This window comes from Haemorhous mexicanus, chromosome 1, assembly GCF_027477595.1.
Source record: "Haemorhous mexicanus isolate bHaeMex1 chromosome 1, bHaeMex1.pri, whole genome shotgun sequence".
Lineage (NCBI taxonomy): Eukaryota > Metazoa > Chordata > Aves > Passeriformes > Fringillidae > Haemorhous > Haemorhous mexicanus.
Window position 1 is genome coordinate 35,215,674 of NC_082341.1, and position 27,082 is coordinate 35,242,755.

Below are 27,082 nucleotides of genomic sequence, written 5' to 3' on the forward strand. Positions count from 1 at the left end.
GCTTTATTTATAGAAGCAGATATACATTGAGATTCATTTTCTTTCCCTTGCTGTATTCTACCTAAACTCATCCAAAATAGAAAGAAACACGCAGACATGCAAGTAATAAACAAATTGGGCCAGATTCATGCCTTAGCACAGCACCACAGAGGCCAATGGAAAAAAAGCATTTTTGAGCAGCTGAGAATCTTTCCCATTATTTCTCATGGAAAGGGAAGGGAGGGGTTTAAAACCAGAAATTATAAAACAAAAAGCAAAACCGACCAGGCAACATAATGTCCTGACTTGTGGCAGAGCAGATCTGCAATGCAAAATCTCTCAGCCAAAATCTGCAATTCGAAGGATTTTTTTTTCCTCCTGTGTTCCCAATCACCAGAAAGTGCAAGAATCGGAGTGCAGAGTGCTCCAAGCGAGGAAAAGTAATGACTTAAAGCAATTTACCTGCTGAAAGTGAGAAGACATTGTCAGCGTACGCAGTCTGAGGCAAAGCAAAGCAGAAGAAAAGCAGCAGGTAAGATCCCCGGACAAGAGGGCTGAGGACCAACATGCTGGCTCTGCCCTGGCAGAGCCCAGCTCAGAGGCACAAGGCTGCTTTGGGGCTCTCTCTCTCCCCTTTCTCCCTCTCTGCCTTGCCTGCTCTCTGCCTCTGCCTGCCCTCACTATGGGATGCGTGTGTGTCTGTCTGTGTACGTCTCTCTCTCTCTCTCTCTCTCTCTCTCTCTTTTCCCCCTCCCTCTCCATGCCTTTAGGAAGAAGGAATGCCAACCATTTCCCATTAAATCTTCTCCTTACACTAGACAGTTATATTTAACTCCTGTGCTGGATCAGTTGCCCCTATTGTGGACATTAGCTGCTAAAACTGAGGCGTGGGGGATTCTGGTTTTGCTAACAGAAGCAAAAAGGCTCTTTGGATAATAATAATGATGAGCAGGAATGGGAGAAATTAAGAACTGGACTGTAAACAGAATCCTTCGGTACAGGCAACCAGACACTGGCATCGAGATGGATAAAATCCTTGATTGATCATCTCCCACAGGTCACTAATTGCCTTAATGAGAGATGAGCAGTGACCTACCATCTGCTCATCCCTGGTAGCTACGCGTGTTGCATTCATGTACAGAGTGCAGCTCAAGGTGAGGGGTGCCACAAAGGCTTCATGAACCCACAAACACATTATTGTTTTGGATTTCAGTGAAAATGACAGTATCTCTGACAGTGCCAGACATTGCAGGATTGCAGAGTTCACTGATGGGCTGCAGCAGGGGGAAGAAACAATACAAGTGCCATGATGGGGTGAATTAAACACTATCAGCTCCGGGTGTGGAGATGGTCAACACAATACACAGCACCATGTGAAGAAAATAAACCTCCTCCTCCTCTCTGAAAAGGAGCAGGTGCCCTTGCTACCTGTACAAAAGTTTGGGGGTTCTGTGCCTTATTGCAACATGCAGGGCTTTACAGATTACTTTGCGCCCTTTGAATAAGTAGCAGAGACATCTTCCTCTCTGCCTGGAATCTGACAGTGGTTTCCATGAAAATTAGAGGTACATCTTTTGCTGTGAAAAACATTACTCTCTCCCAGATGGAGATGGTTTTCTTTGCCCACTGTTTATGGTTTCCCCCAAGAAAAACGTGAAAATACTTTGGATTAATTATAGAATTGATGTTTTTTCCCCATTTGAAAAGAGTTCTCACTGACAGAAATGGTGACATGTCCCCCTGGACATGAATTCCACTGAAGAGCAAAGTGAGATATTTCCACAATTCTGGTTAAAACAGTCTTGGCTGTTACTTTCAACACACTGCAAACATATTGACAAAATTTTCTAAATGTAATGGCTAGATGGGAAGAATCACATCTGCCTTATACATTTCTATCCCTAAAGGACACGCTTAATATGAGCATAATGCTTTCTAAAATCTCTTTCCAGTATTACAATGTTTTGGATAACATATTTTCTACTTTAATTTAATCTTATCCACTTTATTCCACTGTCTCTTTCTTTTTAGTATTTGGCTTTTCTTAGTGAAGATAGTAATTTGGTCTTTTTCTTCTTTGACCAAGATAACCATAGGTTAAGTGAGTGCCATTAGTTCTCTTGGCATGCTATATTTCAGTGGGAAAGGATAGCTCTTGGGAAGTTTATCATCACAAGCCCTAAGCACACAAATGTCCAGCTGCAATCCCTGTGTTAGAAGTCTGCATGGAGGCTGGAAAATAATTGCTCAAAAGTTAAAATGTCAAGATTGTATTAAAATATTCACCTCTGAAAATAGGTGATCAACACAATAGCTAGTCAAAGGAACAAGTGAATAATTTCAAATCCTGCTGAAATCCTCCTGCAGCCTTTTAGCAATTGAAAATTTTGGTAGAAATTTCTAGTACAAAACAAATTCTATTTGATAAGGAAATAATCAATCCAATAATACTAGAAAGGACGATGATCATGCAGTAGGACTAATATCTTTCCCCTCCTTCTATGATTCTATATCGGAGGTAGCCAGAAGTGATACAGAAAGCCAGGGCTGGTTCAGAATTACAAAACACACATAAAGTTAGCTTTGCAGTCAATTCTTAAATAGAGACTTTTTAATCCACTTATGGCAGTGGAGAACCCTGATTAAAATGGAAGTTTTGTTAATGTTCTCCCTTCTTTCAGCATAGCATCTCCATCACTCTGAGCCTGTTTGACCTGAAATGGCTCTCAGACAATGAAAGAAGAAAGCTCTGTGGGCACACACTCTTCAGTGGAAAACACACCATTGCCCACAAAAACTCAAAATGAGATGTTTGGACTTATATTCATTTGAAGAGACCTCTTCTTCGTGATGTAGTTCCATTCTCTCTTTAGATTTTAGTGGAGAGCTCTCATTACAGGCCAGCGAGCCAGGCCATGTCAGAGTGCAAGTCCTGTGCTCTGCTTCCTCGAATTTTGAGGTGTTGGCCTTACCAGCTGAGACTGCTGGAAGGTTGGCAGTGGTTTCACAAGAGAAGGACAAAGTCCATTGGAAATAAAATGGTCAGTGGCTGTGGCCTTATTGATTGGACTTTGGCAGGTGGCAGCTCAGCAGAGTGACATTCCCTGTTCCAGGCTGGATGGCAAGGCTGCACACCTGGACACACAGCTTCTTTCTGGCCTCCATGGCAGCAGTGCCTATGGCAAGGAGAATCCTGAGGAGGGAACGTGTCATGTAGCAGGGGGAGTCTGGCATGAGAGACCTGACAAACATGGGCTTTCCAGGCCCTGAGCCCCAAGAACTTGCTCAGCCAAGCAAGGCATTTCTCCAGCTATTCCTTTTTTATTTTTTTACTTTGTGGTAGATGCCACAACAACTAAAAATGCCAAAAGCCAACCAACACATAAGGAAAAAAATAGCTTGGAAACTTTGTTTGTTCAAGGAGTTGTTGCTTGACCTTTTCAGCCCAAACTTGAACTCTTAGAATCATATGGAGGAATCTGCTGATGACACTGCCATGTAAACAGAATTTATGAACCATTTTCTATGTAAGAATTAATGAATACTTGTTAAAAAGAAAGCTTCTTCCCAGTGCTGTTCAATTTTGGTTGGCAGGTCCTACATCAATGAGACAAGGCAAAATGAATATAGTTAAAATACCATCAATCTCAAATTCTTTTGTGAACACCATTCTAGTTAAAAGGACAAAGATAATAATGGAATAATTTGGGTCAGACAGGTCATCTAGTCCAAACCCCTGCAATAAGCAGGGACATTTCAATTAGATCAGGTTGCTCAGAGCTCCACCCAACCTGAACTTGAATGTTTATAGGGAAGGGGCATCCACAATTTCTTGGGGCACACTGTTCCACTGTCTCACCATCCTCACCACAAAAAAAATTCTTCCTTTTATCTAGCCTAGATCTAGCCTCTTTTAGTTTAAAACCATTCCCCCTTGTCCTGTTGAGATACTCAATATATAATTGAGACTTTCTAGTTCAAAAGTCTGAAAGCTCTTTTGCTGAGTGGGGCAAAGGTAAAACAGCAACCCCAAGTTAATGCAGTAATTCAATAACAGCTTGTGTCTGCAGAGCAGTACAGAAGAATTCTGTTCATTCAATTAGAGCAGGGGCTGGAAAAGAATCTTTATAATTACATTTTCCTTGTGAGATAGTTATTTAGCAACAATTGTTTTTCACAATAAAAATCCCTGTTCAGTTTTGCACACTTGACTCAGTTATGTCTAACACTTGGATTTAGTGCTATGACAACACAGCTAACATCACCTTGGGAGATGTGTTACCTAAAATACAAAGGCAGCTGCTGAAGCAAAATGATAGTAAGTGCAGAAAGCCAGTGAGTGTCTTCACCATTTTCTTGCTGGTGTATTTAAATTTAATTCAGAAGCCCATATAGGAACAGACCCTAGCTGTGTGATGAAGTAAACCCAAGCACATTCCCACTTGATGGAGCTCTGGCTTACCCACAGCTCCAGCCGTGCCAGTCTCCCAGCTGGATATCAGGACAGGAGCAGGTGGCTGGCTAAAGGCAAGCCAGCACTAGTCAGTCTTCACATTACCACCCACGGCACAAACAGGATGAAGGAGGACATTGATGGCAGGACACTCCTGACTAGCAATTTCCAAAAGCAACTCCTTTTCGCAAATTAGGCACTTAATGGATGTTATACAGTTCACAACAAGCAGCAGCCTTCTGGCCTCCTCTTTTCTCTGTACTCTGTGGTTCACAGAAATGCAGAAGTGACTAGGGAAGCCGATTTATCTTTACACTCCTCAGAGTGTATTTGTTTACAGAGCAGCCCAGCCCTCATTCCATGTTTAGAAAGTTCATCTTGAAATGTAACTAAGATTTAATTAAAAGGCTCAGTCCTTCACTTTTTTTTTTTTTTTCACTTCAATGAGTAATCCCCATGCACATTCCTTTTTCTACTGAAGACTATAGAACAAATGAGTTAAGGGCATGATTAAAGCTTATGGGATAATTCAAAGTGACTTCCATCAAAGCTACCAAAACCATCCCACTTGTGGACTTGTAATGTTGGAGGGCACAACTAAGTAGAACAACCTTAAAACAATAATTCAGATGCTGTCCTTTATAAAAGTGCTCTTCTTCCTCTTTTTCACTTCATTTTTCTTTTAAACCTCGCCTTTCAAACTGCAGAACAGGCAATGCTTCTTGGATGAGATGCACTCATCCTACATGCTCACACATATGCAGAGAATAAAGGCATATGTCCAGGATTGCCAGGTTTTGAAAATCTGGGGCAAACATGCAAAACCTCTGAATGACTAATAGAAAAATGTCCTGTAGGAAAAAGAAGATGGCCTTGACAGTCATAGTCCCAGCCAACTGAGGTCTCCGGTCACCAGTATCTAAGTAGATAAATTGTCTTCAACATCCTTGGACAGTGAATCACAAACAAGTCACAGCCATAACCCAGTCTGGTCTTGGTACTTGCAACTAGAGATGATGGAAATTGTGTGCAGAGTAATTTTTTTTTGTCTTCTTTTCATTTGGATTGTCTACTTCTATTTACTTCTGCTAGTAAATGCCTGCAGAACTCACTGCCTGTACCAGTATTGCTGCCATGCTGCTGGAGGCACAGGACACAGGAATATCTGGCAGTAATTGGTTCCCACAACTCCTAATTTATGTGATTTATCATCTATCTTGCCAAAGAGCCCAATGAATTAGACACCACAGTCTTCTTTTTTCTCTGTCAACAGAGAAAATTTAATTTTTTTTTTTTCAGAAAAAAATTATTAACATCATTATTTTAATGCTCACACTAAACTCAGGACTTTTAATTCCAGAGAGTGTCATGGATGCCTGGCAATGCAGCATCCTGCTCCTGACTTTCATACATGCAGTACAGCCCGTTACACCACTGAGATGCAAACAAACATGGATCCAAACACCAGGGCATGCATGCCTAGGAGAATGCCCCCAGACACAGGGATCCTCTACAGAAGGTTGTAGTGCCCTTCAGGTGAGTGGCCAAAACACCACTAACTCAGGAGAATACTTAATCATGAGTGTAACTGCAAGTGAAAGCAGGGAAGGTGCTCCTGAAATGAAGCATGTGTGTAGGTGCCTTGGCAAATCAGGGCCTGAAAAGGCTGCAGACACATTGTCTTTTAAATAGCATGAAGCCTCATTTTCCCATGGCTCATTTTTCTCTCTCTTGGATACCTCTGGGCACTAAATGTTTTGGGATCCTGTGACTTACAGAATGCAAAACCAGGAGCAGAGCTGCTAAACACACCTGGGGAGCAGTGGTAGAGGACAACATCCAAGGTTTTACCCAAAGGCTTGACAGAAGAACCAACATTATAAAGCTGGGAAAGGTAAAGACATAGGTCACAGTGGAATAGCAAGAAGAAATAGCAGAATGTTTTTGATTTTTAGGGTGTTTTAAGCAAATGGATGGCTACAAGTGCTGACCATGACACTACAGCCAGTGAGAGTCCTCTGGCATCATAGCTGCTGGGCAAGCCACATCTATGTAGGAAAACTGCTCTGTTTTTGTAAGCTGATCATGAATCTCAGGCTGATTTTAAAAGATGCTGGTTCAGGCTAAAGGTGGAGAGGATTTCTCTTTTTACAGTGCTTCAAATTTTGAAGCCCAGCTACAGAGTTACCACGGCAGCCATAGAAAATGCCTGGGCACTGCCTGTTGCCCAGTTATTCTGGGATGCCAGGGTTGTCATCTCCCAAACACAGGATAACTGAACCTAATCAAATTAGAGTAGAGCATTTTCCCAGCACCCTTTGCAGAACCAGGGAACTTTAATTAAGGCTGCATTAGAATTTCCATCATAAAGTCCTACTTTTGAAGCTTCACTAATTTGTATTTAAGACCTTAAATACCAAATGGCAATTTGGCACATAGAGATGAAAACTTAGAGAAAAAACAGCTTCTGCACCAAAATCATTAATACAGTCTCGCTGATTTAAACTACATAAAATGAGACCCAGCATTAGCTGCTTAGGATGGGTAGATTTAAATTCCTGGCAGGGCTGAAATATTATTTTACCTAACATACCTTTTACTTAATTTCAGGGCACTTGAATGCTATCTCTGCTTTTGCAGAGAAAGCAAGTGGTTTATGACCTGGCTAAGGCCCAGCTTTGGCTAGAATCTGAAGTATTTGCATATCCACCAGTTTTGGTACCAGCACTTCCCAGCACCAAGGCTTATAAAATGCCATACATGCACATTGTCTTAATGACAATGCCAAGGAGACAGAAGACAAATCTTTCAAACACTTAGAAAAGTGCAAATTTAAAGAAAAATATATTTTTCATGTGAAGATTTAATTAAAGGACTTGCACCCAGACATTGTGGAGCTCTAGCTTGGCTCACTGAGTGTGTGTCAACATCACACCACCCATGGAGCTGCAAGGTATGCAGAGGTAGGCAAACCCACACAGGAGAACGCATGGCCTCTCTCTCCAACAGTTTTGTTCTCAGGTAGGCCTGCAGGTTATGACAAGTTTCATGCTACAACAGCTACAGGTAGTCACTGCACAAAATTCACGCCCAGGAACAGAGACTGCTTTCTGGAATGAAGAGCCACAAACTGTTAGATTTGGAGATGTAAAAAGGCTTATGTGAGTCTTCCACTATCTTCCTCATGTGGTAACGTTCCCAGCATTAGGGGAAATCTCCCATCACTTATGTGCAAAGATGTTCTAAGCCGCTTACATTCGTGTGATCATGGCCATTACAATCCTAGGGAAGATGCTAATCCATTTCTACAAATCTCAAGTACAGCAATTCATACCCTCTCTTCAAAAGCATCCCTTCTCTGCATCCAGTTTAGAATCTGATCCAAGGTATTATACAATATTGCTAGTTAGATTGCTCAGACATTCTATAGCTGACAAAAAGAAAAATAATTCCAGATTAAACTATGCAACATTTTCAGCAGCATCCTCACTTGCTTTTTCTATCACCCCATTACACTGATGAAACCCAACATTTCTTAATATTCATATTGACTCAAGGAAGCAGGCTGTAATTTTATTAACTTTTCTTACTTATTTCATCACTATTTCAGGCATCTTAGAGATTCCTGGAAAGAACAGTCACTGAAATAACTCCCATTTATATTAACATGTGTCATAATTACCTGGAAGGGTCTGCTTTACTGAGGGCCTCTTTAAAGCTTGTCCATCTGGTTTCAATCACCTCATCAAAAGAAACAGCAAATATCTCCTTCAGAATAGCTGTGTCTTACTCATTTCAATATTCACTTACAAGTCAAAAAATTGACAGAAGTCACATTGCTAGTTTGCATACAGAAGAGCAGCTCTGACACCTGGTCTCACCTCAGAACATTATTAAGTGGAGGAGTGCCAAGCCCTCTTTCCTCTAAGTACAGCCATCAAGTTCTTTAAACAGCCTGAAAAGAGCTGCAGGGGGGGATTTCATTCCAACATATAAAATAAGAGGTACTCAGTGCAGAAGACATATTTCCTAATAAGACTTTAACCACAGCTTCCAGGCAGCAGATTCTTGTTGCCTGTGGGTCCAGAGCAGCAGAGCAGAAGATGCATTGCTGCTTGTTTTGTGTACTTGGGCTTTTGAAGGAATGCTTAAAATCAAATCTGGCCAGACCAAACCTACATGTGACTCCTCATCACAACGGGTATGTGCTATGTGGCCATAACAGCTGAAGGCAAGCAGACACACTGTACACCCAAATGCTCACAGGGCAGAGCCTCCAGAATTCACTGCAGACTGAAGGTGGAACACAATTCCTGAGAAGTTTGGAATTATTGCAAACTAAACCTGTTAGCAAGCTGAGCACACAAGGGCTGCAGGAACACATACTCAACTCATCATGCTATTTTGTGAGGTGCTGAGACAGTAACAAACATGACCTCTTACCTCAGGTGGCTGGAGCATGGTGCTAGCAATGCCAGGGTTGGGGGTTTGATCCCTGTGGGCCACCCACTTAAAGAGCTGGACTGGATGATCCTTCCAGGACTCTTCCAACTCCAAATATTCTGTGATTCCATGGTTTTTATTTCTCATACCAGACCTTTTTTTTTTTTTTTTTTGTGGCTCCTAATGGTTTCACCTCTGGTCCCATAATGAAATTACCTGTTGGGTTTTGGACATCTCTGTAATACTTTTCCTGTACCACTTGTTGGTCCCATGTTTCAAAGCCTTTCTGTGTCTTTGAAGAGGACAAGTGTTGCTGGACTGAACCTTGGGCTTCCTAACCCCAAGAACTGAGCAGGCCCCTGTTAGAAAAGGCTCTGTACTAATGATTAATGGAGGGCACCCATAACATGTACAGCAAGTATTTCAAGTATTCTTGATTTACCTGAAAACTGTAAGAAAGAGACTCAGAACTGCATCTTTCTTAAACACGAACTTCTCCTGGAATATCTCAGTAAATTACACTCACTGCCTCTTTCACAGCATCTTCCCTCAGCTGAGGCCCAGACATTTTCTTCCTCTTGAGACTGTTCAATACCTTTAATTCCAAGTTCTGGTGTTGAAGAAAAACTTCCAGTTGGGTAAAACCACATGAGTAACAGCAATCTCCAAGCTAAGAACATCTGTAATTTTTTGCTCCTTTTAATTAAATTAGGACATTTCAGAGACAGCTTGTTTCTGTCTCACCTTTGAAACTGTTCTCTTTCATGCAATTTCATCTGCCTAATACTCCTCTTAGATCAACTCCATGCTGTAAAACAATACCAAGGACTTAAGCTTTATAAACAAAGCAGCAGAGATTTCACTCTCCTTGGTTTTACATGGAAATTGTGCCCTCTCTCATCTCAAAACCCCTAATCATTACAACCTAAGAAATTCTATTGTATCATGGTATTGTGTCTATTTCAAAGCAATAAGAAATGCGGTGTTAATTCTTTCGTAAGCTTTTCAAAGCTTAATGAAATCCACACTGATGTTATCAATTATGTTATCACCTCCCCAGAGTTTCAAATTCTTTTCTTTCCATTTTACACATCTTGACTTGTTATTGTATGTAAACTGTATAAATTGTGCATGTTATTGTAGTTATTCAACAACATTTAGGAAATCAAATGTAAGCCAGTTTCCAACAGCTGACACAAAATGCTGACATAATTCAAACACTCTCATTAAAGCATAAACGGCATTAAAATCACTTTTTATTAATTTTCAAGTATAAACCAGTATTTTCTACATTTGCTTATCCAATACAAATTATCTCCGCTGTGGTCAGTTCCAGCATTAACGCTTAGAGATATTTTACACCATGATAATGGATTGTGCTTAATCACAGAAACATATCAAAATGAATTTGTGAGACAAGAAGAATGAAACAAAATTAATGTCAAGATTCAACATTGTTCCACCTTCCTTGCAGAGTACCCCAGAGAACACAGCAACTCAGCAGATTTATGTTTTTCTGTGAGTTGTATCCCTTCTAGGATTTTATCCTTTTGCACTTCAGATTATTTCAGATATTATCTCCCTGTACTAGTGTGCAGAGACATTCCTACATTCCTCTGCCTAACAGTAACCCATGGCCTTGGGCCAGACCCAAACCAAAGTGCCATTCCCAATAAGCCAAGCCTTTTTCAACAAATTTGACTGCAGGCCACAATCCCCTGCCAGCCCAGTGCTTTTTTTCCTCAGATCAAGTGTCTTCCATCCACTAGATAACTGACACTGACAATGGAATAATAGAAAATAAAGCAAGCAAAACTCAAATCAGAGACAGAATATTCCCTTCTGCACATGTAACAACAAAGAACCTGTGCATTTAAGAACTGATGTAAATATAAAGTAATCTGTTTAGAGTATCCTGCATAGTAACTGTTGTAAGTCATGACAGAAGCATAGACAAAGAGCTATTTTATTTCTCAAGTCTGAACTCTAAGTCAGATTGTCAGATGCAGCAACAAATGAAAACACAGCAGACAGAATGCCAGGCAGGCCAAATATCTGCTTTAAATGTCACCTCTGCATCACAGTGCAGGTGGGACTCTAGGTCTCTATACAGTTACATGAAGAACCTTTGTTGTACAATTAGTTAGCCACAGCACAAACACTGGTGGTTGCTGTGTGATGCCATCCAAAAATCAACATTATGCTCCAGTCTAATAGTTTTTATTGTTGTTGCTCTGTTGAGGGATTTTTTAAAATTTTGTTTTCATGTGGGTTTTTTGGGGTTTTTTTGTGGTCTTTTTGTTGGTGTCACTGTTGATATTTCAGATATGGTGATGGTAATGTTTTATTTATAATGCTTCTGACTATAACGATTTACAATCTATTAATACTGGAAATCTCACTAATAAATATGGCCATGTTTTCAGCCTACAGACATGGTGGTGTTTGTGAAGAGTTAAACTTCAAACAAAAATCCAGGGTTTGCTTTTCCTACGAACATCGTAAGTTCCAGTTAGTAAAAACAAATTCAGTAGACAGAAGCTTCGCCCTTGAGTCAGGCTGCATTTTTAATACACTACTTCCACATTCAGAAGAAACTGAAAAATCAGTCTGTAAAATTAGGAAGCTACTACCAATGCAACAGGTTTCAATGCATAATGAGACCAATCAGGAATTATTCACAAGAAGACACTTTGGATTGGTCCTTAGAGGACAAAGTTTTTATCAAGCAGAATGGTGGTGTGGTTGGTTAAAAATCAAGCTACTATAATTGCAGACTGGCAAACACTTCTGTGTTTCAGACAGCATAAAACCCTCATTTTATTCTGTTCATCCAGAACATTCAAGATTTTAATTCACAGATAATAGAAATTACTCTGAGTAAGAGAAAAAGTTTATAATTTTATCATCAGTGTTTGTGTACAATCTGTAAGAAGGCCTGATATACATTCATATGTGTCTTTCTCATTTTACAATTACCTAATTTCAGCATTTAGAGATTCCTCTAACAGCAGTTCTAAAATCCCACTTGTTCCAATGCTTATGTAAAATACAGTTGTATCAGTTCCACTTCCAGAAAAACTACTCAGTTTTCTTTAACATGCTGCCTTGCACCACCATCATCTTCCTCTTCTACTACATGTTAGAACGAGTCAGCCAGGGAAATTCCTGAAAGCAAAAAAACAAACCAACACAGAACAAAATCTGTATCAGAACAGGCAAACAGTAAGAGGGAATCCACAGGATACAAAGACAGCTCAAAAATGCTTCATCTCCTTTGGTCTAGCTTAAATTCTGGAAACAGTCATTAAGGACACTATACAGCCAGGAAGGGGAAAAACCCAAACAAGCAGATTGGAAGAAAAGCAGATGGCATGACATGGTGTAAAAGGACCTGTTAATTCCATCTCCCAAATCTAACAACAATCTCTCTTCCTTGCAACCATCCTGCCTCCTCTGTGGTTTAAATGACAGTCCCTAAGGTTTTCAGAAGCTCAACACCATGAAGCTTGCAGAAAAAGAAAGGAAAACACATACATACCTGTTTCTTTCTCTCAGATTGTGGATTAATCATTACATTTATAAGAGAAGGTGTTTGCTTGTCAGTCACACTTGCTTGCAGAGCATTCTGCAATTCTTCTGGTGTTTCAACAAAGTATCCTTTACCTCCAAAGGCAGACATAATTTTCTCATAGTGTGCATTTGGCAGGAGAGAAACAGGAGGCACACTGTAAGAGAATGGAAAACATGACTAATGGCATGGGAAAATTGCCCAGCTGACTAATTTAATTACTTTAGCACCAATTTTGAAGTGCAAGATGATTATTGTGCTGGCCTGATGAATTCTTCTGGTCTGAAAGAACTATGGTTCCTGTATCACCTAAGATGTGTTTATAGGATACTGTACTCATTCTTATCTTGTGGAGTCATTCCTCAGCTAAGCTTTAGCCTAGTTCTCTTTGTACAGAGATCTCAGCTCAGAAGCAGAAGTCCTGTGTAAACTCAGAACTCAGGTAATTTTGGAGAGTATCAGGATTTTGAAAGTTAGGCTACTATGAACTCTGTACTGTGTGGGCTGAACTGCTGCAGGAACCTGAGAAAACTAATAGAGAATCATCTCTCTGCTGCACTGTTGTGCAAACAGTAGGCTGGAATTAGGTTGGCTGTTTACTTTTGGCAACTGGTTCTTACCTACATGAACTTAGCCCAGGACTAAATTGATTTTATAAATGTAATTTTAATCTGGATCATAAAGCATTAAAAATTAATAGAATGACCATTTTGGTCACTTCTTCAACAGTTACAAAGGACATACTTTGAAGATGCTTACCGTGTAGCAGGGTCACCAGACTTTAACATCGCCTCCCAGGAATTTGCATCCAAACCAGTGTAAATCCCATTGTTGTTTATTACAATTATCAGGATTGGCAAGTCGTATCTATAAAAAGACACACATGGAAGAATTCTGAAATACTTGTCCCCTTCTGTAAGATGCTAAGAGTGTAATTTTCCTTACAAGTAAAGCAAAAAAATCCTCCCACTTCCACGTGAAATATGATTCAACCATCACTAGTAAAGTACTACATCACAACAACATAAAAAATGAGCATGCATGTTTTCTGGCTTGTTTTCATGTGTTTTATGGATGCCCCACCTACCAGCAGTTAAATTCTTCTAGTTAAAGTGACCCTGAAGAGCATCTTCTTGAGCCAAAAAAAGCCAGTTACCTGCAGATAGTCTCCACCTCCATTCCAGAAAATCCAAAAGCACTATCCCCTTCAATGCAGACAACACGCCTTTCAGGTGTGCGGTCCCTGGCTACCATGGCAGCTGCTATGGCAAAACCCAGTCCCACTCCCATGGTTCCAAAAGTACCTGCATCAAGCCTAAAGGGAGAATACAGAATTACTATCCCTTTATTTCTACTCAATCTCTTTAATTAATTCATGGTGCCTTACTTTTACTTTTAATACTTGGCCATATAGTATGCAAATATTGTTTTATAAACAATTGTTACTAAGAGATACCACATGCAGAGATTATTATAGTCAGCCAAACATTTGATAAAACTGCAAATGTTTTAAGTGATATAAACATACTGGAACTCAAATTAAAATGAAGACGTCTTGTACACTAGTGCTACAATAAAGAACTATTCTCATATGCTTTTAGCTTGCATAGTTACAGTATTTCATAAACATTCAATTACTGTAGAGACAGACAGCATGAAATATTTCTTTATTTAATTCCTTGAAAATATAACTATTAGTCTGAAAGACATTGATTAAATACTGTTGTTCAAATTTTAGTCTTCTGTTCAACCATTTGAAATCAAATTGAAAGCTATAATTTAGTTAGATCATTTCCATCAGAAGCACATAATGGATACAAAAGTACATAAAACACTAGATTATTCTAGGGTTAACTGCTCGAATTTCCTTTCAGACATGTGCAGCGCAGTCTGACGAGACAACCAGTAACATTACTGTGTACTTCTTTTAAATAAGGGGGAAAAATACACACTCTTTCCCCAGCTCTACTGGAAGTACATGGGTGGTGTTGGTTGTTTTGCTCACAAAGCAGTATTTTGAGTACCCACATCTTAGGCGTGCAGGTTTACATCAAAGCATGCCCAATATATAATCCAATTTTCAAGTTTTCCCTGTTCTGAAGTCTTCCAAAGAAAAACTCTTCAGGTGAATTCTTTTCAACATAAGAATCCCAATAATCTCTGCATGTGGTATCTCTTAGTTTTTCATTTTCATCAATATTTACCACAGACTCTGAACACAGAAACAAACATCAAGGTCGGGGAACTGAACACAATGCTCATCACTCTCTTTCAATAAGAAGAGAGCAACTATTATAATTCTGCTACAGAGTGTGCAGAGAATTGTTACAATCTATGACAGGACATCAGTATGTGAGCAGAGAACTTTCCTTAATCCCTCTCCCAACATATTATACTTCTGTTTTCCAGGCCATTTTACTTCTTAGCTAATTAAAAACATTCATGCAGAAATGTAGCATGTTGAGTCAGAACAAAAGATATCACACCTTTGACGGGGATAGAAATTTGGAAGCATAGTTCGTCCAATGTCCATGGTGTTTGCTCCCTCACTTACTAAAATGCAGTCCTTGGGTATCAGTTGTCTGATGTGATGAAAGACTGTATAATAGTTCATAGGCAGGGATTTCTGCAATGCTAATCCCTTAAAAAGAAAATATATTAGTAAATCCCAGGAATAGAATTTAGGGTGAAAAACAGAGACACATAAATAATAACGATGGAAATAAAATACACTCTGCTAGGTAAGGCTGAAGTATTTGGTTTTTCGGGCACTGAATCAAGGTCACTCCTTTTGTATCTATCCTGGGGACACAATATATTTATCAGAGGCTCAGCAAGCTCAGCAGCCCTTCAATGGCCTATCATTAGCAGATGCAATTAAAACTCAGTTTAACCCAAGAGGCTCATGAAATTTTTCCGTACCAGATGTGACTATTGACAACCCTAAGTGAGCTGTCACCTGTGTGCTGGGAGACAATTCAAAAGAGCAATCTTCTAAAATGACTTTATTTTAGATCCCAGTCTTGGGAACATGCACCTGAAATTGCAGAATATGAATTACACAAAGTTAGGTATATACCAATCATCTGTGGTCTCTTGGCCTTAACAGCTACTTGCTTTTAACATAGATTAACCTAGACCAGCACTGCTAAACTGCACAATTACAAACATGATTACAATTAGAAGAAAACTAAGCATGTGTCTTCACCTAAGCCAGTTTCCACTTGGAGTATCTGTCCATTGCTTAAAAGCCACTGCCCATAATACAGCAGCTCTGGCTGTGGTCTTCTACTAAGAAGCTACTAAAGCTCTGGCTTTAAGAATCCAATCCCAAAGTGTAATGATTTCTACACAGCTTGAATTTATACACAATCATAGAATACAGAAGAGTAAGCCTGTACTAGAATGGTACAAATTTTCAAAGTCTGGGCGACTTAACTGAGAAATAATTGAGGAAGCTGGATATAGACCAGTTACAAAACTGACAATTTATCAGTGCCTGTTATAGCAAGAAACCTTTTAATTTCTTTAATGTCCTGCTACCTTCAGGCTTTCCTCATTGTTCTTGATTTTCCCTCTCAGCTTCTGCCACCACTCTGAATCAGAAGGGTACTTCCATGATCTTTTGTTGAACTCTTCTAAGAGCTGGAACAATATTGAAATGTTGTAAAGGGGGTCTTTTGACATGTTTAAGAGACAACAAAAGCATCAATAATAACATTACCAAGAACCATCCCAGCACAATCACAGTAACGCTAATCAGAATCTTTAACAGAAAATTTGAGAATAGGCTGGATATGCAACATGAATATACTGCCTGAAAAATGGTCTTCCTTGAACAGTTGGGATTTTTTTTCTTTTATTTTTAACTGGCAAATTACATCACATGAATCAGAGGAAACTGAGGTCAAAACCAGAGGACATGGGACATTACGTTACCTGCTCAGTCACGGCATTTAAGTCACCTAATAAAGTTGCAGCTGGCCTTACATTATTCCCCAGCTCTTCTGCACAAATATCAATCTGTATTTCAAAAAGAAAAACAACCATTAACTCAAGGATATTAACCAGAATTTTTTTTTTTGCAGTTCAAGTGAGGAACATGCCCTAACATAGATGTCTAACATTGTCTTCATACCCTGTTTTGGCTGCACAGGTAACTTCCTTTGTCTTTCCTTGACATGACATCAGGAAACTCTTTTTACAAAGGGGTTGTATGGTACATACAAAACCCTATGGTACATACTTATTTTAATGAAAAGTCATATATATCCTTTAAGTTGACTGCTTGCTTCTTTCAAGCTCCTGCAGACACTGTAGAACTTTATTAGAGCATTGTATGTGAGCTGAAAATCTAGGTTCAGTATACTTATACAAAGCAGCAATTTTCTCACTGAGAAAACTGTGTGTATACTACTTGACAGTAAGAACTTAGTTAGCATGAAGAAACTGAAAAGTTAAGTTGCAACTACTGAAGCAAATCTATCAGTGATGCATGAGCCCTCTAAGGTTACATAAACTCTTATTTTTGACCGGGTCACACAGACAATGAAGCGATTTAATATTTTAATACTAATCTCTGATAGTGAAAAAAATTAAGCGAGATGAAAAAATGTTATCTTTAAATTTTTTAGGAAGAGAAAACATAAAATGGGTACTATTTGTAAAAATGACGTGTATTTTTAAAAAATTAGCTTATAAATTAATGCTATTAAGTTTGAAGTGAAGTTTGGAACTTTAGACTATGTTCCAGGTCAGTGTAACCAGGACAGTCAATATGCTGGATCAACTTCTACTATTTGATCACAGAGTCTTGGAGAGGAGATTTTAAGGACAAAATTTAAAGATTTCTCTTTCTAAGAGCTGGCAGACTGTTTAACTAATTGATGCATTTGACAGTCTGTCTTCCTCTTATTTCATTTCTGAGTGACTGAGCTCTTACATTAAGACAGGATCTGCAGTTATTTTTCAGAAAAAAGTCAGCCAAGAGAGCAGTATGAAAGATTCCACAATTTCAAAGACAGTTTTCTTTCAATCATAGAAATTCCAATGCTCCAAAGATCACAACAGTATTGTGAGTCTAACCCTGTATTAGTCAACTGCATAGATGTGTCTGCCCTCCTCATTACAGCAGCACCAAGCTCTTGATACTAGGAACAATATTGTAAGCATTCTTGAAAAAAAAAAAACAGGAAGTAAAAACAATAATTAAAGATACCGTAAGTATTTCTGGAGAATTACCATAACTATATGCATCATACTGCACTGTCCATATGGCAGTATTGGCCACATGAAATACATTACCAAAATATTTTACAATAATTGCTCTGGTCAATGCTAGAACACAGAAGACTTCTATTAAGTGATAATAATTTTCCTGCTTACCTGAATAACCTTTACATCCTGTTGATACCTTGGTGGAAGACCAAAATGCAAAATCCAATTCAACCTTGCACCAAGCAAGATAATTACATCAGCATGCTGTAATGCCCTGATAAAGGGAAATGACAGAAGCAGATAAGAAGGAATCACTATTACATTTAACAATCTTTGCAAAATTAGAAACAACCGTAACCATCACAGCAAACCCCAGAATACAAATACAATTCTTCATTTCTCTAAGCTGCTTGCTTAGCCCCAAAACCCTGTATCCTTTTATACAGCCAATCACCAAGCCATTCTAGAGTTAAGGAACTTAAGAAAATTAATTATTATTTTCCTATTATACTGTATATAGGAGAGGAATCATTACATTAGGAGATCAACAAGATGCTAGAATGATGCTGAGGTTAAAGCAAAAGATTCACTATTGTGACACTGGCAACAGTGGTGCCAAAATTAAGATTGGTATGGGCCTCTCAGTTTAGTCTGCCATTAATTTACCTTTCAGATAGGCAGACAATATTTGGTATATTCTTTTATTCTCCATTCTTCCTAGCAGAATGCTTAACAGTGATAAAGCTAATATGCTCAGCAATGGACAGCATTTTACTTCCAGGGTATATAAATGCTCCATCTGCAAATTGACTGTGCAGATTCATACATAGTAGGGTTCTTAGAGTCCATTCACATTAACTTTGCCAAAGACCAAAAAAAACCCTGTTAAAAATCACTTTAAACATAGTCATTCAGGGTAGTTTGAAATATCTTACTTTTTTTTATAAATAAAGTGCAATTTAGTGATAGGGTATTGCAAACACCACACAGAAACAACAGCTGGCAAAATTTCAACTGCAACATGGGCAGTTCAAGCTTCTGTTTATGGTGTTAAAGTAAAAAGAAGGAGTTTGTCTAGTGTACAAAGTCAAACGTTTAACATAAACTGTTTGCCAGCTCTGTTTTATATTACAAAATACACACTAGCAACATTAATACATCTACTTGCCATAGGTTTCATAGATACAGAATATAATAAATCTTAAAGTATCTTTCTGGTCAGCATTCTAAAGTGATCCACTTAAATCCCTTTTCCAGCAGGATCTCCAGTGCTCTACAGTGAGATGCAAAACGTAGTCGAAAAAATTTTTGTGGTATGAATTTTCTCTTCCCTGGCATCTGTAGCCCACCAAAATTCCTAGTTGTTTCTCAGCTGTTAGGACTAGAAGCCTTGCTTTATATTTACATTGATCTTGCTGCAGCTACACAATTTGGATGGTTATCAGGAACTACTCCTTTTGCCATTGGTGTAGGCAAAAAAGGCAGTCCACAAAGGTCCACCAACTTTCTGATGTTGTTTTCAGCATGTGAATAAGCAGCACCTGAATGAAATGAAAGAGACTGCTTAATACTACAGAAACCAGCTGTATTTGCTTGCACTTCAATTAAGTTGATTACATTATGGCAGAAAGAGTACTGTTTCCCATTATGAAATCCGCCTGTTACTTTTCATTCTAAAGAACTCAAAACTAAACATGCCAAACCACAGATATCTGCAGTTAAAATTTCACATATTTTCAACAAAAAGTTTTGTTTGCTTGGTTTTCTTGTAAGACTTCAGCTGAACTCTTTTATCAACTTTTATCTATTTTAACTCTTTTATAAAGTTTTATCAATTTTTATAAAGCAGGGCAGGGAAAAAGAGGAGATCTTGTTTATTCAAAATGACAATTTTCTAGTGAGTGAAATTTGGTATTATGGGACAGAGACTTCTACAGCAGCAACACGAGATGACTTTTATGTTGTGCCATGTCATTTCTTGCTTACCCCTTGCTCCATAACAACCTGCCCAAAGACTCTACTAGAAGCCTTTAGTGCATAGAGAGAAGTACAAACAAGTCCTTGCAAAGGTATGTATTTGTGCACAGATTTCCTGTGATGCTGCAGCAGTACATGGCTGCTGAATTAAGCTTGCCCAGGCAACCTGGATTAACTGACTGGTCCCTGTGCAATGGCTTGAATCTATGAGTCTTAAATTCAGAAAAATATACTTTTGCAAATCTTTCAAAAAAAATTCTGCTAACAATAATATATAGCGCAAAGTCCAGGTACATTTGTTGAGTAAATTCTCAATTGCTGACATAGACAAAACACTTTTTTTTTTTTTTTTGAGTTTTCACCTTTCACTTTCAAAGAACACCCTTTTCCTCCTGTGTATCCAGCCAGAGAGAAAAAAAAAAGCATCCCATAATCTCTTCTGATGCACCTTCTGTTTTCAATTTCGTTACCAAATCAATCATAAGATCCATCTCATTTCAATCACTGCACTCTCCAATTAAACACAGACTGAGATCATTCCCCATATCTGCAGGAAAACAGCCAGGGTTAAATGAGCTGGTTATTTTAATTCTCTTCCTAGCTGACCTGTATCTTCAACAGAAACACCACTGCACTGGCCAACACTCCACAAGGAGGCATAAAAGAAGTGAACCAGCACAGAAAATAATTACCCCCCCATCTCCAGGAATTGATTAGACTGGCAGAGTACAAAGAAAAGTCTGTAAAACAGCAACAGCAGCAGCACCTGCTGTGTTGCTGTACATCCCCACACAGGTAGGCTGGCACTTTCAGCAAGAACCAAGAGAAAAATGACCTTTGGTTACTCTGATTCTTGCTATATATGCCAGAGCAGAGAATATAATTTCTTTAAAAGAATTTAAATTGCTCAGAATTTTGGAAGTGATTCCTTGGTATTGGCTCTAGGATTAAAGACAACAGTTATCTGATTTTTTTTCTACATAAACCTGTATTTTACAAATTGATTTTTCTTTAAACTAGATGAAAAATAAACTATTCAAGAACAGGAAAAAATTCTAAAACCAGAGCAGATTTTAACATTAAATTCCAAAGAATTTTGTGGTTTTACTATTGGTTGGTTGGTTTGTTAGACTAAAAAGAAGACGGGTAACACTTCTGGGGAAAAGCAATCACTGTTCTTGTCCTAAATATGCACAGTTCAAAGCTACAACAAAGCATTCTACCTTTGCCAATGATGAGCAGAGGCTGCTTGGAAAGAGCAATGACAGAGGCTGCTTTGGATACAGCAGAGTGTTCAGCCATGCTGATGGGAGGTGGCAGGCAGCATTCTGTGTACCTGCAGCCAAGTAAAACAAAAGAGGCTCTTTAAAAATTCAAAACAAGAAATGCTGAAAGACAAAACCTATTGTTTGGGCATAAAATTGCAGTTGCTACACACCATGTTACAGCATTTATTAGAACTGGAAATATTTTTTCAAAACAGCCTTTGAAGTTTTCCCTCCTTGTCTCTTTAATCATGTAGGTAGTTTTGTTTCAGAGATGTACAGAGTGACATCATTATATTACCATACTAACTCATTCTTTTTTGCACATTTCATTACAAAGTGTAATCTGTAACATGTTATTATGGAATGTCACATTTAGAGGTTGGATTTTCTTGTTTTAGGAAAGAAATTGACCTATAAATCTTTCTTTTGTTCAGTAACTTTAAAAACAATGAACGTAATCTTTACGTACTTGACAGAGCTCTTATTCACCTGAAGATTCACAAAATCCCCGGGTATGTCAATATAGCAGGAACCTGGACGACCATACATACTGGTTCTTACAGCCTAGAAAACATACAATCACAGCTTTAATCACTGTTTGACAGGATTTTAAACATATTTATATTCAAAAAAGCAAGAAAACTCTGCTGTAGGCAGACAAGGCGTTCAGTTTCATTTTGCTGATTCATCATAGTGGAAGCTTCCATGGATTTATACCAACAAAATAAAGTTTTGACAGCTATTTACACTTTCTCTTATATACCAGCTGATACCCTTCAGCAGATGAACAGTATTAGACTCTAAATTCTTTGTTTAATCTGCAATGAGACAATGGCTTTATCAGCTGATATATTTGGAGATACAAAATTAAATATTCATGCTGAATTCTACTTAAAGTAGCACAAACAGAGTAAGACTAAGATAACCAATGCCTCCATTTTCTATTACTTTTGATCCCAGTTCTTCTATTGCAGGTAGATGCTCTGCTGAATCTGCACTTCTGGAAACAGTATGACTGTATGCAGAATTTCTGCTGACATGGCTGAAGGGCTGCTACAGCAGTACCAAGAGACTTCTCTAATCCTCTCTGAAGCACTGAGATAAGGATGTTTTTTCTCACTCTCAAAAAAACCCAACAGAACAACAACCAAACTCAAACCCCAAACACAACCATCTCCACTGCCCCCCTCCAAGTCTCCTTCACATGACCACGGTAAAACAGCTGAAGCATTACATTTCCAGTTATTGCAGCTCTCCCTAAGAGCATTTATTTCATAAAAATTTTCCAACTCTATCTGAAGCTAACAAAAATCACTGCAGGGATCAGTAAGCATCTGACTGGACTAGGGTCTATTTCTAGCCTACTCCACAGCACTGTTCATAAGGCAGAACCTCCCAGTTGTTAATCTACTCAATCAACCATCACCTCCTTTCTGCCACAGCAAATTACTTAGAATAATAACTATACAAAAATGAACCCTCAAAACCTAAACAGAAGACAGTTACCTGATGTTCTGTTGTTTCTTTTGTATTTTTTCATACCTTTTCAATAACAGCAGGAATAACTTCCAGGCTGCTTGGGCGGACAGACAGCTTGTTGTACAGCCTGCCAGCTTCAACCTGAATCGAGGCAAATAACCATTGCATTGATTTATCAAAGTAATTTTCTAATTTCCACATGAATAAAATGAAAGAAATGCCAGATGAAAACCGATGAGGTGGAAACTTCCCCATAAAAAATGCAGTAGCAGCTGGTGAAAATGGTCAAAACCATACTCATTCCTCTGTGTGCTTAAGTTTTTTAGCTTTTTTTTTCCTTCCCCCATAAACTGGTTTATTTTCTTGGACATTTTGCTTTTGTCCACCTCAGAACAAACAAAGGTAATTTATACTAGCTGAAAACCTAAAACAGAGTATGAATTCCAACATGAAGGCAATCTGCTGTATTTACACAGTGTCGATTTTAAACCAGTAGATGGAGCAAATAAACAGCATTATAAGATCTGCTAGGAAATGTTGGTGTTCAGGACTGTTTTTCCTACAATAATTAAGAAATAAGAATTTTTTAACAGAAACCTTCCTGTAGAAAGCTATATGTCTGTGTACCTGTGGGAATTCTTGGAAAGCTCCCATGGTTTCCTGATTTCTGTCAGAAGAGCCACCAATAACAATCAAAGGCCTAGAAAAGTATATTAAAAACAAACAAAAATCCCTGTAACTACACATATATATACATACACACATATATATATATACACACATATAAATACAGCATCCCCAGAGCTGTACAAGAATAGATACAGAATACAGAAATGGATTCTAAACATCAGTGTCAGCCAGTGGCCTTCCCAGCAGCTTTTGGGTCACCAGTTTTGGGACAATTTGGCCATATTAAGTGACTTGGACATAGAAGTTCTAAAACCAAATCCTATTGCAGGCAGTTTACATTCAAGTTTGAAAATATGGGTGACACAGTGGTTTGAGGAAATGATAACACCTAATAAGAAGTTAGAAAGTATTGATTGGTCCAAAAAGTATTAAGATGTGTGTTTATAAAGGATATTGTAACATGCACAAACACTAGAACTAAGAAACAAGCTAGGATACAATTTTTCAAAATGATTATGATTTCTTTGTATACAATTTGCAACACAGCAAAGTAAGTTGGCTGAGAGCATAACTCTCTGTATTTTATTTTTAGTAAAAAAACTCCAAAACCAGAAGAAACAGACAAAAAATGAAGATGCCTGCAAGCAGTCCTGAACTTAAATCAGTTCACAGCTATGCGAGGAAGGCAGTATTACTTTATAATGAGGCTTATACATTTCACAGGAGCATTTTTACTGCAATTTCCACAAAATATAATAAATAATTTTCCTGCAGTGAATGAAAACCTGTCTTTTATTCAAATTGTAGGTCAAACTCCTTAAAATGCTAAGTGCTGAGTCAACAGAGGAAAGTTGTTTTAATGATCTCCTTATTCATCTGCACTATATTGAAATATTGGGTCTATAGCTTTCTAGGCTTTTTCTCCTAAACAATTTCTCTTCAGATATGGCCTTATAGACTGCATTTATCTACACAATGTATCAAGTTGAAACATTAGCAGTGAGTTCCACGCATAATCCTAAATTTAATCACCCATAAGACTGGGGGATATGTGTATCTAGATCCAAGCTTCATAACCAGGCCATTTCTCTGCCATAAATGAAAAATCTCTGTTTGAATCCCCTGGAGCAGTGAAATGAGAACTTCAGGCTGCATCTTACCTCTATGAAAAATCATTATGGAAAAACTCACTTGGTGACTGCTCTACACATTTTATTCTGCTTATTCTCTCCCCTCAACAAAATGATTATTACTATCCAAGACTGTTTGACAGTGACAAACCCTTTGCTCCTCCCACTTGCCTCTTTCAAATTTATTTAAATATTTCAATGAACAACTACTTCCCAAAAATGAAATACAATTACAAAACTGGTCTACTATTTAGAAAGCCAACTCCAACAGCTATATCTTGAAAAGATTTAGTTTTGCCCTTGAAGTTTTAAATAATTCTAACTAGAAATAAGTTTTTCCCTCAAGGAAATCATTGTACTACTGTCACAATATTGTAGACATTTTGAAGAGCAATGCTTATAAAGCAAGGCAAAAAAAACAGTGAAGCAGAAAGAACATTTGACTATAATGAAACTAACAATGGTAAGTCTAATGGACTTGCAGGAGAAGAACTTCAATAAATTGATAAAAAAAAATTTAACTGCAATTTCAGCATGCTTGTGTTTACTCCCAGTCTTGCCAACTACCACACACTTGTCTTTGGAGTCTATTGTCACAGCCAGAATGAGGTACAAAATCTTGCTCAGAATGAGACAGGACAGGAGGCAGCAGCATGGCGGGCAATTTTCAGCAGGAATATCAAGAGGTTTTACCCTTGAAAATGCAGTTTACCCTCAAAAACGTCTTCTGCAAATCCATAAGTAAATTACATGCACACTTCTTTCTTCTAATTGAACTCCTGACTGTTCAAAAGCAAGGTTCTCCTATAATATTTTTTAGTCTAAGGTCAAATAGTGACAGCAAAACTTTAGTCAATAACTCATTTTTTAAAAAAATAATTTGAACACTAGAGGACATTTTTCAAAATGTCAGCCTTGATTTGTAGTGTTCCCATTACCGAGCTTCCCTTGTCCATCAGCCACTGCTAATTCAGTGTTCCAGTGCTCACACTGCTCTGGATCACATTCTGTTCTGTGAACACATCTGCTTGGCATTGCTACAGCTTCTTCCCAAAATTCCTCAGTACAGCTTTCTGAACAGCTTTTAGTGGCAGACCAGACAAAGCTGTCACGTCTCACTGAAGGCTTATAGGAGTAAATACTATCCCTCTGTACATCATTTAATTCAATACTTAATTACTGCTCTAAATGTCTGCGTGGGGAGCAAATAGGGATTTTAACAATGCAGTTGTCAATTTATTCACATATGAAATACAGTAATTCAAAGGCAGTATGAATTTAAATTTAGGAAACACCTTTAAGATGATGTCCATGATCATGAGAGCATTACAGGCTAATATTGACTTCATTTTCAAACACATCCATACAACCAGCTATACCGGTAGAATTTCTAATATATACACAATGGAGTAGGACAAAACCAAGAATTCTATCCATGAGAATATAAAAAATGTAACTAAATTAGTTTTAAGGTTGATAAAGGAAGAATTCCTTTTTTCCTCTTTCATGCGGGTAATGAGAAAATTAAAATACTAAATACTGTGGAGCTCAACATCTGAAACAAGCAACAACACACAATTATTGGAATTTTAAAGGAAAAATGCAGTTAAATTACCAGCAGTTAATGGTTGCATTTGCCATCCCACCAAGGACGTGTAAGAAGCCTGGACCGGACACTACAAGACACACTCCTGGTCTACACAGAAAATACAAAAAGAAAAAAAGAGCAAGAGACAAAAGGAAAGTGAGCGCAGGGAACACCAAATAAATAATCAACAAAAATTAGTAAGGTGCTGAAATATAGAAGATTAAAGTTTTACTCATGTCAGCAAAACTCATGAATGGCTAGGAATTTGTATGAATGACTAAAGGTAGACAAGGAAGTCAGAAACTATGAAGCTGTATCTATCCAATTAGAAAAGCAAGTGAACAATTATGTGCCACCCACACAGAGGTGGGCAATATACACAGGCTTCTCCTGCCACAGCTCTGACTTCTTCTATCACATTTGCTCTGCCATCTAATGTTTATATGCAATTTGGTAAACTTATGCTTGCAGTTTTTTCAACTGTACTTTATCAGCAGCTACTTAAGAAAACTCACACTGGAAGAAGTGCAACTGATTCAACACAAATTTTACTGAAATTTAGTTCAGGCAGAGACACTTGCTGTTCCAGGTGATGAGATAAAAAATGATAATTCTTAACTAGTGAGCATTTCTTAACAGCTTTGCACACTCTTTACATACCTGCCAGTCAAATATCCAACAGCAGATGCAGCATAACAAGCCTGTTGAAAATATTGGAGTTAATGATGCATTATTATTATTATTACATTTAATGATATTTTGTACATAACTTTCAACAAAAATACTGAAAATAAGCAGGTACAGATTCTTCCCTGACTATAAGAAGTTAAATATAAGTAAAACTCCACTTCACCCTTCCCATTATTAGAAGCGTCCATGAAGATTAATATGAAAAATCTCAAGACTCTTCTCCACTTCTCTCCACATTTCAGTCTCCTTTTGTCACAAGATATTACATTAGGATTATTTAGGATTTGAAAAAGAAAAAAATCAACCAGATCAAAAAAACCCAACTAAAACCAGGGGGAAAAAATAAATAGAACAAAACATGAAACTTCTGCTTTCCACTGCTTAGAGCCTGACTCCCTTCACAGATGCACCAACTCCAGCATATTATATGCTCACAACTAATTTAGGATACAAATATCAAGAGATTGCTTTGAATATGTCGTGCTAATTATTATTATAGATTAAGAACTAACATAAACAATGTGTTTTGTTAACAAATAAACGTAAAGGGGGTTTTGAAGTTTAGAATTGAGCTCTGAGTTATCAGTCTTGAAAACAACTGCAACAGTCACTAATTACCCAAGGAGAGATACAAAAAACACATCACCCTGTGAAGTT

General features: G+C 38.1%; 2 protein-coding genes and 1 long non-coding RNA gene across 3 annotated transcripts in view; 1 reads left to right on the forward strand and 2 right to left on the reverse strand.

Annotated features, from left to right (window-relative positions):
- Positions 1-673, reverse strand: part of COLQ (collagen like tail subunit of asymmetric acetylcholinesterase) — a 41,319-nt gene extending 40,646 nt beyond the window's left edge. Inside the window, exon 1 of the mRNA XM_059845805.1 lies at positions 442-673. Coding sequence (XP_059701788.1) covers positions 442-547 — 106 coding nt within the window. The 5' untranslated portion in view covers positions 548-673. The remainder of the gene's footprint in view (positions 1-441) is intronic.
- LOC132327079 (uncharacterized) lies at positions 1-22,458 on the forward strand. The gene is made up of 3 exons (XR_009486440.1): positions 1-511; positions 16,535-16,602; positions 21,883-22,458. It is a non-coding gene; the product is annotated as an uncharacterized LOC132327079 (long non-coding RNA).
- HACL1 (2-hydroxyacyl-CoA lyase 1) overlaps positions 10,112-27,082 on the reverse strand; it is a 20,494-nt gene continuing 3,523 nt past the window's right edge. The window contains exons 3-17 of the mRNA XM_059845668.1: positions 26,396-26,436; positions 25,763-25,843; positions 23,015-23,087; positions 22,451-22,528; positions 21,378-21,472; positions 20,864-20,976; positions 19,069-19,204; positions 17,832-17,937; positions 16,386-16,469; positions 15,990-16,091; positions 14,933-15,087; positions 13,603-13,761; positions 13,206-13,313; positions 12,417-12,603; positions 10,112-12,043 (exon numbers count right to left, since the gene is read on the reverse strand). Coding sequence (XP_059701651.1) covers positions 12,011-12,043; positions 12,417-12,603; positions 13,206-13,313; positions 13,603-13,761; positions 14,933-15,087; positions 15,990-16,091; positions 16,386-16,469; positions 17,832-17,937; positions 19,069-19,204; positions 20,864-20,976; positions 21,378-21,472; positions 22,451-22,528; positions 23,015-23,087; positions 25,763-25,843; positions 26,396-26,436 — 1,551 coding nt within the window. The 3' untranslated portion in view covers positions 10,112-12,010. The remainder of the gene's footprint in view (positions 12,044-12,416; positions 12,604-13,205; positions 13,314-13,602; positions 13,762-14,932; positions 15,088-15,989; positions 16,092-16,385; positions 16,470-17,831; positions 17,938-19,068; positions 19,205-20,863; positions 20,977-21,377; positions 21,473-22,450; positions 22,529-23,014; positions 23,088-25,762; positions 25,844-26,395; positions 26,437-27,082) is intronic.